Here is a 21466-nt window from a genome sequence, read left to right on the forward strand (position 1 = left end):
CACAGACACAGCCAACTCTTGAACGTTCGGCGAGCCAAAATGCGACGTCCGGTAGGACGACCGACCGACGATCCACCAAGACCGTGGCCCGGCTCAAGTGCTGAGTGGCGGCAATGGTCGGGTGAGCCATGTCGACGCAGACCACACTGCTTGAACGCGACTGCACAGTGCCGCATTGCAACTCCCCGACTGGCATGTCCGGACTGCGCTCCAGACGCGTTACCACTGACTGGCAGCCCGGAGTCGCGACCCGAACTCCCTATCCGAACTGGCTTACGACAAACAACGACTGGGAAGTAACAGCAGTCGAGCAAACATACTACGAGAGGGTTCAAATGGCTCTGAGCACTAAGGGACTCAACTTCTGAGGTCATTAGTCCCCTAGAACTATGAACTAGTTAAACCTAACTAACCTAAAGACATCGCCGTCCGCGGTGGTCTAGTGGTTCTGGCGCTGCAGTCCGGAACCGCGGGACTGCTACGGTCGCAGGTTCGAATCCTGCTTCGGGCATGGGAGTGTGTTAGGTTTAAGTAGTTCTAAGTTCTAGGGGACTTATGACCTAAGATGTTGAGTCCCATAGTGCTCAGAGCCATTTGAACCATTTTGAACCTAAAGACATCGCACACATCCATGCCCGAGGCAGGACTCGAATCTGCGACCGTAGCTGTCTCGCGGTTCCAGACTGCAGCGCCTAGAACCGCACGGCCACTTCTGCCGGCCTACGAGAGGGGATACATCGATACGTGCAGCTAACGCCGCTCACGGTCAGGCAAAGCAGCAACTCAGTGACAGTAGCAATTTAAATTAACGTAGTGAGGTGGAAGTAACGTTAAAATCAGGGTGTAAAATACATGATGGCGGGAACACGAACCACGCACGGCTCAGTGCGTTCCAAGCACAAACTGTAATTGAGTTTCTTTAGGAGGAAAACAACAGCATAGCAGATATACACAGGTGCTTGAAGATTCTCTACGGAGACCTGGTAGTTAATAAAATCACGGTGAGTCTTTTTGCGAAATATCTACCATCATCGGAGCAAGGTCGCGCCAACTTGTCCGATCTCCCACGTGCCGGCCGCTCGCACACAGCCAGCTCTGATCCTGCAGTGTTGGAACGTGCGACACTATCATTCGAAGAGATCGGCGGATGGCAGCAAAACACTTTGCTGTTCAACGCCTCCGTTGACAGTCCTGAAACACTCGCCCACCAGTTGTGGTACTCAAAAGTGTGTGACTGTTGGGTTTCTAATTGAAAAACATAAAGAGCAACGAAGAATTATCTGTGCGGAATTGCTTGCGCGGCACGAAGCTGGTCGTGATAATATTTAGTCGAATATCGTCACACGCCATGCAACAGTAGTTCATCACTTCAAATGGAAACGAAATAACAGTACATGGATTGGCGCCACTCCACCTCTTGTCCGAGGAGAAAGTTCAAAGTCGCACACTCAGCCGTTAAAGTCACTGTTTCATGTACTCCTACATGACGCAACGATCAACTCTCAAGTATATGGTTCTACCCTCAGGAAATTGAAGAAACGACGTCTACGTTATCGTTGCCACAGAAATGCAAACGGTCTTCTCATTCTCCATTACTAAGCAAGGGCCGGCTGGGGTGGCCGAGCGGTTCTAGGCCCTTCAGTCTGGAACCGCGCAGCCGCTACGGTCGCAGGTTCAAATCCTTCCTCGGGCATGGATGTGTGTGATGTCCTTAGGTTAGTTAGGTTTATGTAGGCGACTGATGACCTCAGAAGTTAAGACCCATAGTGCTCAGAGCTATTTGAATTAAGCAAGGCCTCACACAAATCTGCGCATCCGAGAGGAGCTCACAAAATTTCATTGGACAGTTCTTTCTTAAAAATCCTACTGCTCGGATCTCACACCTGCCAACTGTCATGTTTATGGCCCAATAAAGGATTATCTCCAAATGAAGCAGTATGTGGATAGTGGGGATGATAAAGAGGTTACTGATGCAGCATGATGTTGTCTCTGACGTCGACGAGTAGAGCGGTACCATGCGGTTATACAAGTTCTCCCAATAAGGCGTCGTATGGAAGCCGCATTGAACGGATATTATGCTGAAAAATATAGTCTTCTAGCCAAAAGAGTGGGGAATAAGATGGTATTGAAATCCTGTATAAAACCAACCTGCTTTCAGAAAAAAAGTGTTGCATTACTTATTGAACACCCCTCATAGGTATGAGTTTAGGCACTCCGTATACAAGGAAAGGCTACACGGATCTTCTTATTCAGAAGTCGCATTTGCATGTTACTTTTTGTGAGAAAAGCGTGTTATGCCTTCTATAGGAAAAGAAACATCTACCACCGGCGGTGACAGGATTGTGGACTGTGGAGACTCCTGTTTACTTTTCTGCTATCGCACTGGTCACGACCGTACGAGTGACGTACACGTTTGGAATCCGTCGTTTCAGCACTACCATACCTGACGTCATGGAGGATCTCACGGTCCCCATGCGACTAGTGCCCGAGAGGACTGACGTATTTCTCACCTGAGTATGTTGGGTACAGAAAACAATTTCTTCTGCATTACTTAGCCTGTAATTTGGACAAGAGCCGTTACATTTATGACGTATTATCACCAGTTACTGTGTCCCTATCACTGAGGTGTCTGTGACGTCTTCTTTCGACCACATAGCGCAATACCGCAAATTACTCAGTGTTCTACCTTGTAACATTTTTTAGGCTTTCGCTCAAACGAAATCCTACAATATAAGCTTAATATATTTTCTTATTTCACTTTGATACGACAGCAAACCAACCCCAACAGCAATATTTCAGGTATTGGTGCCTACGTCACAGCTAGAAGATGTGGAGACGCAGAGAGTATGTTAGGATATTGGATGTGTAATTCTGTCTGTAAGAGGAGCTGATTATTGGATTATAATTGGGGACTGGAACGCTGTAATAAGCTAAGGAATAGCGCAAAGAATTACAGGAAACTTCTTCGAGAATTGGCAGTGAGAATAAAGAGCAGAAGACTGAAATCTGCAACAAATTTCAAGTAATATTAGTGGAAACACTGTTCACAAATCACAAAAGGCAGAGGTATACTTGGAAAACATGAGATACGAGAAGATTCTGGCTGAACTACATCAAGTTCGGCTAGAGATTCTGAAATCAGAAACTCAATTGTAAGGCGTACCCAGAAGCAGATATAGGCTCGGATCATAATTAATGCCGGAGAGTAAGATGAAGTTTAAGAGACTCGTGAGGGAGAATCAGTGTGAAAGAAAGTGGGATACTCAAATATTGAGTAAATGGTGAAAGGCGTCTGAAGTTCTCTGATGCTACACAAATGCTGCCATAATGAACAATAAAGCAGGCAGTTCTGTTGAAGTGGAACGGCTATTTCTAAAAAGCGCAGTGACAGAATTTGGAGAGACATACACTCCTGGAAATGGAAAAAAGAACACATTGACACCGGTGTGTCAGACCCACCATACTTGCTCCGGACACTGCGAGAGGGCTGTACAAGCAATTATCACACGCACGGCACAGCGGACACACCAGGAACCGCGGTGTTGGCCGTCGAATGGCGCTAGCTGCGCAGCATTTGTGCACCGCCGCCGTCAGTGTCAGCCAGTTTGCCGTGGCATACGGAGCTCCATCGCAGTCTTTAACACTGGTAGCATGCCGCGACAGCGTGGACGTGAACCGTATGTGCAGTTGACGGACTTTGAGCGAGGGCGTATAGTGGGCATGCGGGAGGCCGGGTGGACGTACCGCCGAATTGTTCAACACGTGGGGCGTGAGGTCTCCACAGTACATCGATGTTGTCGCCAGTGGTCGGGGGAAGGTGCACGTGCCCGTCGACCTGGGATCGGACCGCAGCGACGCACGGATGCACGCCAAGACCGTAGGATCCTACGCAGTGCCGTAGGGGACCGCACCGCCACTTCCCAGCAAATTAGGGACACTGTTGCTCATGGGGTATCGGCGAGGACCATTCGCAACCGTCTCCATGAAGCTGGGCTACGGTCCCGCACACCGTTAGGCCGTCTTCCGCTCACGCCCCAACATTGTGCAGCCCGCCTCCAGTGGTGTCGCGACAGGCGTGAATGGAGGGACGAATGGAGACGAGTCGTCTTCAGCGATGAGAGTCGCTTCTGCCTTGGTGCCAATGATGGTCGTATGCGTGTTTGGCGCCGTGCAGGTGAGCGCCACAATCAGGACTGCATACGACCGAGGCACACAGGGCCAACACCCGGCATCATGGTGTGGGGAGCGATCTCCTACACTGGCCGTACACCACTGGTGATCGTCGAGGGGACACTGAATAGTGCACGGTACATCCAAACCGTCATCGAACCCATCGTTCTACCATTCCTAGACCGGCAAGGGAACTTGCTGTTCCAACAGGACAATGCAAGTCCGCATGTATCCCGTGCCACCGAACGTGCTCTAGAAGGTGTAAGTCAATTACCCTGGCCTGCAAGATCTCCGGATCTGTCCCCCATTGAGCATGTTTGGGACTGGATGAAGCGTCGTCTCACGCGGTCTGCACGTCCAGCACGAACGCTGGTCCAACTGAGGCGCCAGGTGGAAATGGCATGGCAAGCCGTTCCACAGGACTACATCCAGCATCTCTACGATCGTCTCCATGCGAGAATAGCAGCCTGCATTGCTGCGAAAGGTGGATATACACTGTACTAGTGCCGACATTGTGCATGCTCTGTTGCCTGTGTCTATGTGCCTGTGGTTCTGTCAGTGTGATCATGTGATGTATCTGACCCCAGGAATGTGTCAATAAAGTTTCCCCTTCCTGGGACAATGAATTCACGGTGTTCTTATTTCAATTTCCAGGAGTGTACATACACGGAAGGTAACCGCGAGGAAACCTTGGATAACAGAAGGTATTGTTCAATGGGTCGAAGAAAGAAGGAAGTATAACATGTCCAATGTAATTCACTAATACAAAGTAACTTTGGAATGCAGTTCGTAGTGTGCGAAGGGAATCCAAAGCGAAATCACTGCACGAAAAATGTGAAGATATTGGAAAAGCAATGGATGTCGGAACGACTGATTCAGCATACAGAAAAGTCAAAACAAGTTTCGGTGACATTAAAATCGAGGACGTCATCGTTTTGAGTGCAATGGAAATTCCACTGTTAAGCAGATAGGCGGCAAGAGTACACTGAAGGCCTCCACGAGGAGAACGACTTGTCTGATGACGTGAGTGAGGAAGAAACTGGAGTCAATATGAGAGACGTAGAGGATCCGGTATTCGACTCAGTAGCTAGAAGAACTGTGCAAAACTTGCGTTCAAATAAGGCAGAAGAGATACGTAACCATACTTTGGAATTTCTGAAATCATAAGAAGTGGCAAGTTAGCGACTATTCAAGTTGGTGCTCAGAATCTATAACTCTGGAGACATACCGTCAGACTTTCGGAGAAGCATCGTTCACACAAGCAGCAAGGGAAATTAACTGCGAGACCTACCTACCTATCAGCTTAACGGCTCATGTATCCAAGTTGTTGATAAGAATAATACACATAGAAATGGAAAAAAATTAAGGATCTGTTAGGCTACGATCAGTTTGGGTTGGGTTGTTGTGGGGGAGGAGACCAGACAGCGAGGTCGTTGATGTCATCGGATTAGGGAAGGACGGAGAAGGAAATCGGCCGTGCCCTTTCAAAGGAACCATCCCGGCGATTTAGGGAAATCACGGAAAACCTAAATCAGGATGGTCGGACGCGGGATTGAACCGTCGTCCTCCCCAAGGCGAGTCCAGTGTGCTAACCACTGCGCCACCTCGCTCGGTGATGAGTTTGGCTTTCGGAAATCTTCTGACGGTTGAGATTGAAAATGGATCAACATTTGAGGAATTGTCGACCTGGAAGAGACCTCCGACAATGTAAAATGGTGCAAGACGTTAGAAATTCTGAGAATAATAGGAATAAGCTATAGAGAAAGGCGCATAATATATAATATGCACAAGAACCAAGTGGGAACTATAACATCAAAAACGAAGTGTTCGAATTAAAATGGGGCAAAACAAAGGTGTAGCCTTCCGCCTCCATTGTTCAATCTAGACTGAAACACAGGAATGGGATTAAAACAGAGTGAAAGGATATCAACGATGAGATACATTTATGATATTGCTATCCTCAAAGACAGTGAAGGAGAGTTACAAGACGTGTTGAACGGATAAAACAGTAGAACGAAAAGAGAATATGGACTGAGAGTGAACCGAAGAAATAAGAAAGTACTTGGCAGTGGCAGAAACGGGATTAGCGACAACCTTAACATCGAAATTGGTGACCATGATGTAGAGGAAGTTAAGGAATACTTCTACCTCGGGAGCAAAATAATAAATGAAGCAAGCAGGACATAATAAGCAAGCTAGCGCGTGCAAAGAGGGAAATTTCCGGCTGAGGAAAGACTGTTAGCGTTAAACATGATCCTTAATTTGAGGAACAAAGTTCTGAGAACGTACGTTTCGACAACAGCATTGCATGGTAGTAAATCTTAGACTGTAACAAAGCCAGAAAATATGAGAATTGAAGGGTTTCAGAAGTGGTGCCATAGACGAAATATGAGAATTAGATCATCCGACAGGTCAGTAACGAGGAAATTCTCTGCGGAATCAGCCAGTAAAGTAAAATATGGAAAGCTGTACAGTGTAAAAACTGTAAGTAAAAACAGAGACTGGAATATAACCCACAAATAACTGAAGACATAGGGTGCAAATCCTACCCCGGTTAGATAAAGGAATTCGTGGCGAGCCATATTAAAGAAGTCAGAAGACTGCTGACTCAAAAATTGAAAAAAATGTATCACGAGATGATATGGAAATGAGCAGTAAAGATGACTTTTAGGATCGGATGATGACGCTCTAATGAATATAAGCAAAATAAAAGAAATAATACTGCTTGGAGACCTAAATGCAAGGATGTGCAGGGCCTTTTAGAGAGAATATAGCAAATAACAATGGCGAGAGGTTGGTCTATATTCGCCGAGATATGAACTGAAGTTCGCCAGAAATGAATCCATAAATACAGATGTTTTTCAACCTACATGACAACTTTGTTCTATAATAGACAACATTACATTAAGGCAAAGATCCTAACTTTGCACTACGGATATGAGTCCACAAGGAAGCGTAACGTAGCACATCATCTGCTGCTGAAGGCAGAAATATTCTTTAAATATGTAAAACAAAAAAAGAAATAAATAAGACTCAGAATACAAACAATTCCCTTGAAGAACAAAATTATAACTTAGCGCCTCTCAGGAATGAGTGTATTCGATTCCTACTCAAATTATGTTTAGTAGGAAAAAATAAGGAAGATAAGTTATGTACCAACAGTTAAAACATGTGTTATATGAGGCGGTCTGTGGAGCATTAGGTCTAATCCCTAAATACAGCTACCAGAACAACTGGTGGCATCAGAATATGGAAGAGCAGGTGCAAGATAAAGGGAAGGCTTATGAAAAATGTTTAGCTACAAAAGATCATGATGACTAGAAACTGTACGTTAGAGTCAGAAGAGAGATGGAAAAAGGATATAAAAAGCTAAAAATGAATTCTGATAAAAAATATTAGGTAGTAAAGAGATATACGTATTTAGTAAGAATAAGATTAGAAACAGCCGAGGAAATAGTAAAAGACCTAAGATTACAGGAGAAAACAACGCAAATGTACCATTGGCAAAAATGGAGGAATGGATGAAGTACTATTAAAGTATGTTCGGGAATAGTTCTCACAGACAAAATCGTATACGATTAAGGAGAGGATAGCACCAAGTGTGTCCGTGAACGAATTACCAAAACTCAATGAAAGAATGAAAATGGAAAATATCCAGGTCCAGGAAGAAATTACAAAGAGCAGATAAAATGTGCAACATAAAACATCCTAAAAATAATTCAAATTATGTTCGATCTAAGAAGAAGATCCCCCAAAAGAATGAAAAAAGCCGTTTGGCAGGATTTCGTAACAAACGAACAAAAACAATTACAACAACGATAGGGGAAATAGCCTCATAGCAGCAGTGGTAAGGCTGTATGGTCGAATTATAATAGATCATCTGGAACCAGATACCATAATAGAGGAAGAACGGAGTGGTATTACCACAGCCGATCCTGTTTAGACAACCCACTTACTATGAAATACATGCTTGAAAAGAGAGTCCGGGTGTAGATACACATATTATTTTCATAGATTTACGTAAAACATGTTACACTGTACAGATAAAGAATCTACTATGATATCTTGGTGAGAGCACAATAAATACAAATGTTGCTTCTGATAAAAAAAGTTTTCGACGGATGACAGACAAGTATTAAAACAGAAAGGGAAATTTCCTGATTAATTCGAAAGAAACGATGAAAAATATGGAGTAATGGACCTACACACAGACGGAAATTATCTGTTCAGTTTACCGTGTGTCGATAATCAAATAATATTGACTACAGATGACTATGATGTAGAGCATGATGAATAAAGTCTTAGAAACATACAATAAAGCCAGATTAACAACAAACTGCTCTAAAACAAAATATCTCTGTATAGGAAGTCAATCACATGACATTATCATAGCTGTAAATACTAATGGGGCAGGAGGAAAGTATAAATATCTTGTAGTTGTGAACTCAGATCAGCGTTCCAGCAAACAAGAAAGAAAGCAGAGGACAGCACAAGCTAAATAAGCAATCAATAAGCCGAACTTCATCCTTTGACTGGATAAAATTAAGAAGAAAAACAGTTATATGAATCAGTTGTATGTATGGACCGGAATCCAGAGAAATGACAAAATCAAGATATGAGAAGACCTGATGCCTTGTAAATGGATTTTTGCCAAGAAATAGCACAGCTTCACGGAAAGGGAAGTTCCCAAAATATAGAAATCAGGAAGGAAATGAAAACCCCCATGAACGTCACCGAAGAGGCGAAATACATCTAAAATTGTATAGGGATATTATGAAATTAGGTAATAAACGGTGGTCAAAACATATACTTTATTTTCAACCACCATACAAGAGTAAAAGATGGAGATACTGTGCAGGATGGAAAAATCGAATGGAGAAGGGTATCCAAAGAATAAAATGAAAGACGATTTATACAAGAATCGAGAGTCTTTGATACTAGGTTGCAAAAACCAACCGAAAGAGATATAAACAACCCGCAAAATCAAAAAAAACATCCACAGTTTCTAGTCCTCCCTACTCTCTCTAAAAATGGCTCTGAGCACTATGGGACTCAACATCTTAGGTCATAAGTCCTCTAGAACTTAGAACTACTTAAACCTAACTAACCTAAGTACATCACACACACCCATGCCCGAGGCAGGATTCGAACCTGCGACCGTAGCAGTCCCGCGGTTCCGGACTGCAGCGCCAGAACCGCTAGACCACCGCGGCCGGCACCCCTACTCTCTCTCTTTGAACAGATGATTGCTTGATAAGTTTCTCACGAGACGAAATGTTATCATTGTACAACCCGAGAATGGAGTAAGTAATAACAAAACATTTGTCTGAAAAAGGTATTTAAGGTTCATTCGCACTGGAAGATTCTACAGAGATACCTTCGTAGTTCGATCACCACACGAATTCTCAAATGGATGACATAATAATAACCGTCGCAGGCGATGAGAAGCAACGGCAACTGTAGAACAAGAACTACGCGACCCATTCGCATGGAATTCCAGTTCCGTTTTACAGAGAGTACTCTGCGAAATTGAGTCCTTCCTTATCGTGAATATCTCGCAAAGCGAGCAGCCCCACGCGACCGGGTTATTCCCGTATATAAGAGGCGAAAACAACGGAAGCGCAAAATTATGGACCAATATCCATATCGTAACTTTTGTGCAGGGTCCTTGCACACAATGCATTTCCCAGCGGGAGAAAATATTCCATCCATAAATCAGCACGGATTTACAAAGCACCGCCCGTGTGGAGCACAGCTCGCCCTTTCCACAAACGATATCTTACGAACGATGAACGTAGGCAACAGGCGGGTTTCATGTTCATAGATTTTCGGCACTTTTGCTGCTGTACGTCTACAGATTATTTAACAAAGAGCTAATGATATGGAATAGGTTCTCAATCATGTCACTATCTACAAAGGTTTTTGGATGATAAAGTTCAGTATGTAGTCCACGACGGTGAGTATTCACCAGAGAGAAACGTAATGTTAAGATTTTTCTAAGGAGTAGTGATAGAACTCCTTCTGTTCTCATTATACGTATGTTAGATAGGAGAAGCAACAACATGAAACTGTTGGTTGATGATTGAGTTGTTTATGTTGGAGCATTGTCGACTAGTCGAGATTGTAAGATAATTTGTAGCAATGATGAATTGATTTCAGTTTATTGAGAAAATACTATAGCGCACCTGTAAATGATGTGGCGCATAGACCTTTCTTGCCTCCAATTCTTGAGAACTTCTTGCCTGTTTTAGGACTGCCGACAGGTAGGATCAGAAAAGGATACTGAAGCTATTCTTGAAGGGTCCTGCCAGATTTGTTACTGGTTCATTCGATCAGTACGAGATAATTACGGGAATGCACTGAGAACTAAAAAGGAAGTCATCTCTTGGAAGAGGATGTTCCTTTCGCGAAACGCTGTTGAGGGAGTTTGGTTAACCGGTATTTGCTACAAGTTGCTCAACGATTCTACTTCCCCAACATACATCTCATATAAAGAACGCAGTGCCAGGAGAAGATAGAGGCATATAGGCAAAATAGAAAAGCTTGTTACTGTTAGTGGCAGAAAGTACCCTCCGCCAGCATGTGCAATGGGTAGATATGGATGTAGAACGTGATGTCACAAAAGTAATGTACCAAACCAGATGCAGCACACGACGTAGGTGTTCTTCAGGTTTTCACAAATTATACAAAAATTTAATACAATTTTTTAAACAGCCGAATGTACAGAAGTGGAACAGCATTTTCCTCTACGCTTAATTCTCGTAATATCTCGATAAACTGAAATATTGAAGACCATGTCCCTAGGTTAATGGAACAATTATTTTAAAAAATAAGGATCGTAATCTTCTTCTTCACTCTCCGTAGCCTATGGTGACATATTGCCTTTAATGGTACCCACTACCCGCCCGACTAGCCGCGCGGTTTAACGCACTGCTTCCCCAACGGGAAGGCGTGCCGGTCCCCGGAACGAATCCGCCCGGCGGATTAGTTTCGAGGTCCGGTGTGCATTATCATCATCATCATCATTCGTGACAGTGGCCAAAGTGGACTGTGTAAAAAGACACCGGAATGTGTAAAAATTGGGACTTTGTATGTGTGCTGATGACCGCGCAGTTGAGTGCCCCAAAGCCCAGACATCGTCATCACCGTCTCCACGTAGGCATACACTATAATTACTCTACCACGGAAACATTTGGGGCTACACTCGTCTGGTATGAGATGTACTCATGGGCCAGGGTGAGGGTTGGGGCCGAACCGCCCAAGGCGGAGCGTTTAATGCGAGAGAAAGTGAAGTTCCTGGCGACCGATATCATCGGCATAAATTTGTCGATCGTGAGCAGCACGGTCTATGTTAAAATCATTAGCGACGAGGCGTCCGAACGCATCCGACGTGACACGAAACGGGGCAATGTGGGGGAGGTAACCGTCGACCACGCGGGCTTAGGCATGCGTACGATTCGTGTTTTCGAACTGTCATCCCAACTTCGTGCAGAAGAAGTCGTCGAGGCACTCCGACCATACGGCACAGTCCACGGCCATACGGCGGAGGAGTGGACACAGTTTCGGACATATCTTGTCCTAAACGGCGTCCAGCAGGTCACCACTGACCTCCAAAGCCACGTCCTGTCCTACGTACAGATCGGCGGATGCAGTGCAATAATTGTATACGACGGCCAGCTTCGGACCTGTTCCAGGTGTGGGAAAGAAGGCCACCTAAGATCCGAAAGACTACAACGCAGTATTACGCAACCTCCAGCTGCCGAAGGACAACCCTCGACACAATCCATGGTGCTACCAGTGACCTACGCCGCTGTCCTTACTTCTCCTACCGTTTCGCAACGTCGCCATGACGCCACAAACGACGCCACAAATGAGCCCAACCATATCCCGCTGGAGAGCGCCTCGGACGGACCGCCGCCTCCGCCGGCCATCGACGCCGCGATGACGGTGCCGACGCGACCGGCCGCTGACACGATGGAGATCGACTCGCTCATCGTACCTACGGCGGCCTTCCTGCCACAACGACGCCACTCCCTTACGTCGTCGTACACGGAGGGTCCCATTAGGAAACAATGTTCTTCAAAACGTCGCAAAAGAAGGCGACGCACCGTTTCCGGACAAGGGGGGATGTTGTAAGTCTAGGATGACGCAGCCGGAGAGCAGCACGACGCCCCCGAATCCGCTACTGCCGACGAAGACGTTATGAGCGCGGAGACATCTACCGGTGTGCCAGCGCCCGTCTCCCCGCCGCCCCATGCGGATGCTGATGGACATATCACATTTAATGGAAATATCACAGCTGACACTACATTACGAACCATTACATCATTATGCGTACAAAATGGACGATACACCTGTGCCCGCCTCCACGGCGTGCACAAGGAGGACGTCGAGGAGCTGGACCCGTTACGGGACTTTGCGCCGTAGGGGTCGATCCACTAATCATACTCTCCCCAGAATCCCATGCGGGCGAGCAGGATAATGTTCCACTGTGACACCCACACATTTGAACTGACGCCAGAGTGGACCAGCGTCTAGCAGTCCGCCACCAAGCCTACCGAATAGCAACTATCAACAACAAAAACATACGCTGCAGGTTTAAGATCCACCTTAGGCAGAAGGATTTCGCCCTTCTGCAGGAATTTCACTTGGCTGGTCTCCCAGATATCAATGGCTATACCGCCGTTGAATGGCCATCTACGTCCTCGCCGGGATTTCTGTCACCGACGTCGCTTTCCTTCCATCAACTCGGGGCATGGCACTCACTGCCATGGTGACAAGCATAATTAATGTCTACGCTCCTTAAGGCACCGACCATCGACACGAACGGGACCTGTTTTATTCAGAGGAAGGACTCAGCAAATGTCAACATAAAAAGCGTGATTCTGCAAGACGATAATGCAAGACAGCACTGCAGAAGACGAATCCACGCAAAAAATAATGAACCGGAATGAGAGGTACTTCCTCACCCACCATACGCACCCGATGTTGCGCCACTGGATTTCGGTATACTCCGATCGCTGCAACACTTTCTTTTCTAAGCGGCAAAAAGTTGAAAATGTTGATGATATCCAAAAAGTGATCTCCAAATATTTTGCTCAATAACCAACTTTGTTTAATTTTTTGGGTGGGTGACATTCAATAGCCGTTATGACACTGAAAAAACGCAATTTAACGATCAGCGCTTTTATTTATATCTTAGTATGTGCCGGTTTAGGTCATGGATGATCTTGTAAAGATGGTCCACGACCAAGACCGGTAAATATTAAGGTACAAATGAAAATAGCTGATGGTAAAAACGCGTTTTTTTAATTTGTTTTAGCGATCAGGCATTGAAAATTTGCACACTAGGTGGCAAAAGGCTGTTGATGACTAGGGTGATTGCATTATTTATTTAACATAAAAACTTGTTACAATTTATATGTTAGAATTTAATGTTAGAAAATTCGCCATAAATGCTTATATCAAAACAAAAGAAGACTAGGCAGGAAAAAGAGTTCCTTAAAAAAACTTACAGGGCCTTTGGTTCCACGTGCAGAAATATAATAAATGGAGCAGTTTGGTTAAAAACAAAATCCAATAAAGCTTCAAAAGAAGAGCAGCAGTTGCTATCAACTACAAGGTAAACAGCATTAGTGAACAGGCAACTGTGCTGCTGACAAGCAGGTGCAAGCATTGGATACAGAGATCAGGTTGGCTTACCTTTCCGTCGGGAGTGCAGACCTTGATGCCTGCCAGCGAGATGACGAGAAGCACTGGTTTGGTGCGCGCCGTGCCCTGCAAACAGAGCAGACACACCTCTGGTTAGCGGCTGCCCTAATGGACGGCCCACCGATCGGCCTGATGGATTACGCGAACGCGCTCTAATTTGCGCTAACAATGTTCCCGCGGTCCAGTTAGGAGCGCGTAATCACTGCGAAATCTCTTCAGTTTCACCACCTCCCTCTGGCGCACGCGCGCACACGCACACGCACACGCACACACACACACACACACACACACACACACACATCGAGTGCGGGCTGTTCACAGAGGGCGTGCGAGCGGAACACCAGACTATCGTAGCGAAACTTGCCGCTGGCAGCATGCCCAGTAATCTCTTGTTGTTCCGCCGTCCCAATTGTTGTCAGCCACCAGTGTAAATGCCGCACGGGGAAACAAATATTCTGTTCGTCTAGCATCTGTATTGTTCAAGTTCGTGTGCGAGAAGTGGAGAACGATTCCACCTTCAATTATTCTCCTTCCGCATATAACCAACCGGTCACAGAATTTGCACTGTTTTGCACGACTGTCGTACATACGTAGACATAGCAAATACTATTGTACACTAAGGTGCGAAAAGTCGTGGGATACCTACGAACACCATGTCCGACCTCCTTTTTCCCGGGGTAGTGCAGCAACCGCACGCAGCAACAAGTCGTTGGAAGTCCCATGAAGAAATCCATGCCCCTCTGTAGCCGTCCATAATTGCGAAATTTTTGCCAATGCAGCAATTTGTGCACGGACTGATGTCTCACAAATGTTCGACAGGTCTCCTATCGGCGATCTGGATGGCCAATCATTCGCTCAAACTTCCCAGCACTTCTTCAGATCAGTTTCGAACAACTGACATGGCGCGTTGTCATCCACAAAACTTCCACCTTTGTTTGGCTGTAAATGGTCTTCAGGCAGCCGAACATAACTATTTCCGGTCAATGATAGATTCAGTTGAACCAGACGACACAGTCGCGTACATGTAAACACAGTCGCTTAGATGTAAACACAGTCCACACCATTATGGAGTCAACAGTAGCTTCAACAGTGCCTTAATGACAACTTGTGTCTATGATTTCATGGGGTCAGAGCCGCACTCGAAATCAGCTCTTACCAACTGAAATCTGACCAGGTAACGGTTTTCCAATTTCTAGGATCCAACAGATATCGCCACGTGCCCAGAAGAGGCGCTGCAGGCGATGCTATGCCCTTATTGAATGCACTCGCATGGTCCGTGTTCTGCCATACCCCATTACCGTCAAATTTTGCCGCACTTTCCTAAAGGATGCGTTAGCCGTAAGTCCCACATCGATTTCTGCGTTTTGTCATGTTGCTTCTTTGTTAGCACTAACAACTGCGAAATCGCGGCTGTACTCGGTCGTTAAGTGAAACCCGTCTACCACTGCGTTGTTCGTGGTGATAGGTAATGTTTGGAATGTGACATTGTCGTCATACTCTTGACACTGTGGATCTCGGAGTACTGAATTCCATAATCATTTCCAAAATGGAATGTTCCAGCAGTCTGGGTCCAAATACCATTCTGCGATCAGGGTCTGTTAATTCCCGTCAGATGGCCGTAATCACGTCGGAAACGTTTCACATGAATCTCCTGACTACAAGTAACAGCTCTGTCAATACTATGAGCTGTTATACGTTGTTTACCTGATACCTCCGTCATCTGTTTCAAAAAAATGGTTCAAATGGCTCTGAGCACTATAGGACTTAACATCTGAGGTCATCAGTCCCCTAGAACTTAGAACTACTTAAACCTAACTAACCTAAGGACATCACACACATCCATGCCCGAGGCAGGATTCGAACCTGCGACCGTAGCGGTCTTGTGGTTCCAGACTGAATCGCCTAGAACCGCTCGGCCACACCGGCCGGCGTCATCTGTTTATATGCATGTTGTTATTCTGTGACTTTTGCTACCTTGGTGTAGTGCGATACGTTTCGCAATCGCTTTCGAGAAATCTAGATTCCAAGACGTACAAGTCTGTTGAACACTCTTCGAAAGCGTCAGTCGTCGAGAGCTGGTGCAAGCTCAGTCATCGTACGCGGCAGATTAGAATATTGTGTCGTGTCTTGTGCCGGTCTGCCTATAGGTAGGTATATGTAGATTGTATCTGGTACACAGGAACCTGACGATGGTCAGAAAACTGAAACTGGTTGTATAAATACAGCATTTTACCAGCAGCTCAAGACGGTAAGACGTCATTTTTCAAACATGTAAAAGGTTTGGGGAACCACCTGTTGAAAATATTTTCGGGGTCGTTTCAGTACTCATGTGGATTAGATAGCCTTGTAATTCTTCAGGGTCAATTTCCACTTTTGGCTATTTGTATGATCTGTGCAACTTTCATGCCTTTATGTACGGATTTTTCGTCAATCGAGCTGTTGTACGTATATGACTCCTAAAAATGAGCTATGTCACCAGCAAAATCCAGATGGAACCTAACTGGTATGCAGTCTGAACCGTAAAACTTGCCTTTATTGACACGTTACGTCACTACGCCGGGGATATCGATATCTAAATTACTCAATTTGGCAGCTTGTCGTCATCGGAAGACCGATGGCATTTCTTGTAGCATCTACTATAAAAACATGAAAAATAGAGCACAGGCTTCCACCATGTTCGTTGCGTGCACGGCTCTGTGTGACGCCTAGATTTTATTTTCAATGCGCCGCGCGGGGTAGCCGCGCTGTCCAGGGCGCCTTGCCACTGTCGTGCGGCTTCCGTCGGACGTTCGAGTCCTCCTCGGGCATGGGTGTGCGTGTTGTCCTTAGCGTAAGTTAAATTAAGTAGTGTGTAAGCTTAGGGACTGATGATCTCAACAGTTTCATTCCATAAGACCTTACCACAAATTTCCAAATTATTTTTAATAATGATAACGTAAAACATAGCTCATTAACATTTAAAAACAATGGGCGTTCAGGTATTGGTTTTTAACGGAGCTGTCAACTACCATAGTAACAGAAAGTGAAGAATAAAGCAACCCTCAGAGATGGTATTTCCCACCGACTTTGCAAAAGTGTAGAAGACAGTTTCATGTTCCACGGGTCATGTGCACGGTAAGTCATTATGACGTGGAACGAGTCATTTTACATTCACATCACAAATTAATTTCTAAATATGGCTACATGTTGAACATTTAGAGTCTTTTCTTTCTTTTTAAAGAAAATGTACAGATATGAGTAGCTAATTCCTACCCATTAACTTTTACACATTATAGTAATAGAAATTCTTCTACGGACTAGGAGGAGTTGACAAGGAGAAATTTTTTGTTTGTTTTCAAATTTTACTTTGCTGTCTGTCAGACAGTTTATAACACTGGGCAAGTGATCAAAGATTCTGGTTGCAGCATTGTGCACCTCTTTTTGTGCTAAAGACAAATTTAATGTGGAGTGATAGGTGTCATTATTCTTTTTGGTATTGTAGCCATGTACATCATTGTATGAAGGCTTTCACGACCGGATGACATATCTTCTGGTAAACCTTCCGGAATGGAAGGTCGTGGTCCATGAAACTCTTCAGCTCCTAACGTTTCGTCCAGAGCTGCGCTGGACTTCTTCAGAAGAGTGTTTCTCCTCCGGTGAGTCTTGCCCCGTCAGTCGGCAAGACTCACCGGAGGAGAAACACCCCTCTGAAGATGTCCAGCGCAGCTCTGGACGAAACGTTAGGAGCTGAAGAGTTTCATGGACCACGACCTTACATCCCGAAAGGTTTACCAGAAGACATGTACATCATTGTTCCTTTTGAACTGTAGTGGACTATTTACAACAAATTTTATGAGGGAGTAAAAGATGTACTGTGAAGCAGTAGTCAGAATGCCCAACTTCTTAAACAGATGTCTGCAAGATGATCGTCTGTGAGCACTACACATTACTGTTAAACAGCACGTTTGTGAGCAATGAAACCTTTCTTTCTAAAAATGAGATGTTCCAGAACGTTGTTCCATGTGACGACATTATTGAACGAATATATTCAAAATAAATCAGGTTACTGATTTGTCTCTCCTCAAGATTAGCAATTATTCTAACTGCAAATCTGGCTGAGCTAAGTTGTTTTAGGAGTTCCAAAATTTTCTTTTTCCAGTTTAAATTCCCATCAATACGGAAACATAATTTTCGACGCTATTTATTATTTCCTCAAATGGTTGAAATGGCTCTAAGCACTATGGGACTTAACATCTGAGGTCATCAGTCCCCTAGACTTAGAACTACTTAAACCTGACTACCCTAAGGACATCACACACATCCATGCCCGAGGCAGGATTCGAACCTGCGGCCGTAGCAGCAGCGCGATTCCGGACTGAAGCGCCTAGAACCGCTCGGCCACAAAGGCCGGCTATTATTTCCTCACTATGTGTTATACTTATGGTTGGTATAGCACACTTAGGCGTGCAGAACTGAATATGATGTGTCTTCTTAAAATTGAAGATGAGGCCATTCGCAGAAAACCAGTAAATGATAATATTAACGACGTGTTTACCGTTTCTCCTGTTTCTGTATGTATGCGTGGATAGATTGCAATGCTAGTGCCATATTTAAAAAGGACGGAGTCTGCTTGTTGTGTGTGAGACGGAAGAATAATGTCCTTGGACTATATAGGTTGAATTGCTAAGTGCAGTATGGGTTTCTGCATTCTTTTGGTTAGATATAACATACTCCCATAGGAGTATGTTTGTAAAATTTGGTGAGTGACTATGTAAATGTCATTCTGCAATCGCTTCACGAAATACTTGACTTGTCGATCAAAGTATTCATCACATGGCAGACATAAAAGTGTGAAGATTCTTTATTACACATTGACCTCGTCGCGAACTGCAATGAATATTAATATTATGTTTGCTCGTTTCCGAAAAAAAACATGATTCGTTACAGTGATACAAGTGTTTGGTGTAAGTTTAGGAAAAAATGACAAGACTGCTACGCAGTAAGGACATACTTTTATGATTTTATCCTTCATGGATATGGGATCGTGTTTGTAAAAGTCAGTGTTAAAATGTCGGGTCAACTACCTATTTATAATACTAAAAACACTAGAAATAGTGCGTTTCATGGGTGATCCTTCGTCTTTAGTATTATTGTACAAGAACCTCTGAAAGCGACCGAAACCATAACCAAGTGCAAGAAAGTTAAAATAACGTGGCTACTTCCCTTAAGTTATACATACTGATCACCGTCAGCTAAAAGAGCAGTTTAAAAATGGAATGTAATAAATTATCCACGGGTACAGGCAGCGCCACAATTACAGCGATGTGTACGCAAGGTCCGTGTGTCTTCATGAAACCCACTTCCCGCATACAAAGACAAAAGTACCGCGACTGAGCTCTTCGTGAATCTAAACTTGAAATCAAAGAGATACCGATAAACAAAGATTGTATGTAACCATGCCAGGTTGTCCGAAAATTCGAATATTGTCATGAAAAGAAAGCTAACGGTATAGTTTGAAGTTGCTGATTATAGATGATAAAAAGAGATTTTGAAAAAGTTATTTGTGTCACCTGCAATCTGATCACTTAATGTTATGATTTCAACGCTATTCTGTCTCCAATTGTTCTAGAAGATCCAGATTCTTTCCGCTATCTTGTGTATGCAAAATTGGTATGTCCTCATCAATTCCCAGTATGGGATGGCCAGTTTCATGAATGTGCATGGCTGCATTAGACTTCTCGCAACTGTATGTCGATAAGACGGGTGGCACTCCCATGTGGTATTGAATAAGATCGTAAAACTTTGAAGCTCCACATCTCGAAAACGCTCGAGATGTTGATGATACTACAACATTCGTTCCTAGTCGGAAAACGAAAAGTTAAACGGTATGTCAAATTTTCTAACGTTCGCTGTGTATGTAGAATGAACTATATCATTAGTTATTAATTCTTGTGTGAAGGTGATTTTCTAAGCAAACTCCGGCATGACCGTTAACATTTATCAGTTTAGTCCATTCGATATGTTGCGTTGTACGCTCGGTGTGTGGTCTGCAACAAAATGTAGTGGATCGGGAATTGTTGGCAGTATGGTAACTAATGTAGGAGGTTTGTGAATAGTATAGGTACGATATTTACCCAAGAACGGAGACCTGTACTTCAATTTAGCTTTCGTTCAGTTATAATTATTCCACTTAAAGTCTACAGCAAATAAACGGTTTTACGCAAATGCGTGCTGCTCTGTAATGTGAAAACAGTTAGAAATACTGTTATTACAGATATCTGATGGCAAATGGAAATGAGCGGTTGGCGTCATTGGCCGGGAAACCCCTTACGGGACAGGTCTGGCAGCCTTAGCGCAGGTCTTACTACATTCGACGCCACATTTGGCGACCTGTGTAGCGGATGTGAATGAAATGATGATGAAGACAACACAACACCCAGTCCCTGAGCGGAGAAAGTTGCCGACCCAGCTGATAATGCATATGAATGGTGGCTTCTGCAGTACCAAATCGTTAAATTGTAAATTTTGTAATTATTAAACTGAAATTCAGGGTATAAAAGAAAGATGTTAGTCATTACAATTACGACGTTAATCAAGACCAAACCTATTAAAAGAAAGTAAAAAAATAATTTAAAAATAAACAAAAATAAAGAAAAATAAACCGGAAATGTTTTAAAAATGTATAGTTTGTGAAATAGTTTCATTGTTAAACGTCGCACTGAATTCTCTTTCCTTGTTTCAGAGCCAACGTTGGGGAGATTCACGTCTGTCAAAAATAGGTCTGAGCAGGTGTGCATGGCGAGCAGTTGAAACAAGAGTTCAGTATTAAAATACATAGCGTAGAGCCCATACTAAAAATTATCAGATTTGTAAATGTAAAATTCGATAAATCAAGATTTTGTATAGATATTTAGATGAAATTTTGTCTGGAAAAATGCTAAGTGGAAGAAACAGCTTTTTAAATCTGCATTTTGATTTACAAAACAAGATTGGAAACCTGATTTTCTTTTTTAGATTTTACAAGTTTACAAGCATTGCCTACAAGTAAAAAGAACAAACTGCACCATTAACTTGAAGAACGCAGCAGGTAAAACCAGATAAGAAAGTATCATTATTTAACTGTACATAATTTTTTTCTCAATTAAAGTGCTAAAATTTCCAAACAGTTATTGCAGGAGCAAGAACAGTCTAGTTAGCTATGCTTCCCAATAACACAGTTAATGTTACATAGGAGACTGCAGTTTGTCCTTCGCCACATGGTTGCAAACGTCCATACGGAGGATTAACCATCCGAAACCACTACGCTTTGAAAACGACATTGTGAAATGGCAGAAATCCATTCACTTTAATTAATAACTGTGGCAACCACTTCATAAAGAAAGTAACACAGTTGCAGAAGATTCGTCTAATTGTCTAAGTGAGAACTGTCTTAGTCATGTTGCAGCAGGAGGTCAGTACAAGTACAATATGCACTGTCGCTCACTGTATCTGGAGCTTTTGAAAAAGCGAAATATGTACGTGGGGTGGCTGACGAACACGTGGATCTCATAATTAGGACTTCAGTTACGGAAATTGAGGTAAACAGCAGCTATTTACGTAAGCGGAC

At 43.9% G+C, this 21466-nt stretch overlaps 1 protein-coding gene across 1 annotated transcript in view; it reads right to left on the reverse strand.

Annotated features, from left to right (window-relative positions):
- The window catches only part of LOC126162381 (EGFR adapter protein-like), a 1239193-nt gene that overhangs the window by 98529 nt on the left and 1119198 nt on the right, over window positions 1-21466 (reverse strand). The window contains exon 5 of the mRNA XM_049918894.1: window positions 13873-13947. Within this exon, the coding sequence (XP_049774851.1) occupies window positions 13873-13947 (75 nt within the window). The remainder of the gene's footprint in view (window positions 1-13872; window positions 13948-21466) is intronic.

The sequence above is a fragment of the Schistocerca cancellata genome, chromosome 1, assembly GCF_023864275.1.
Source record: "Schistocerca cancellata isolate TAMUIC-IGC-003103 chromosome 1, iqSchCanc2.1, whole genome shotgun sequence".
Taxonomy (NCBI): Eukaryota; Metazoa; Arthropoda; class Insecta; order Orthoptera; family Acrididae; genus Schistocerca; species Schistocerca cancellata.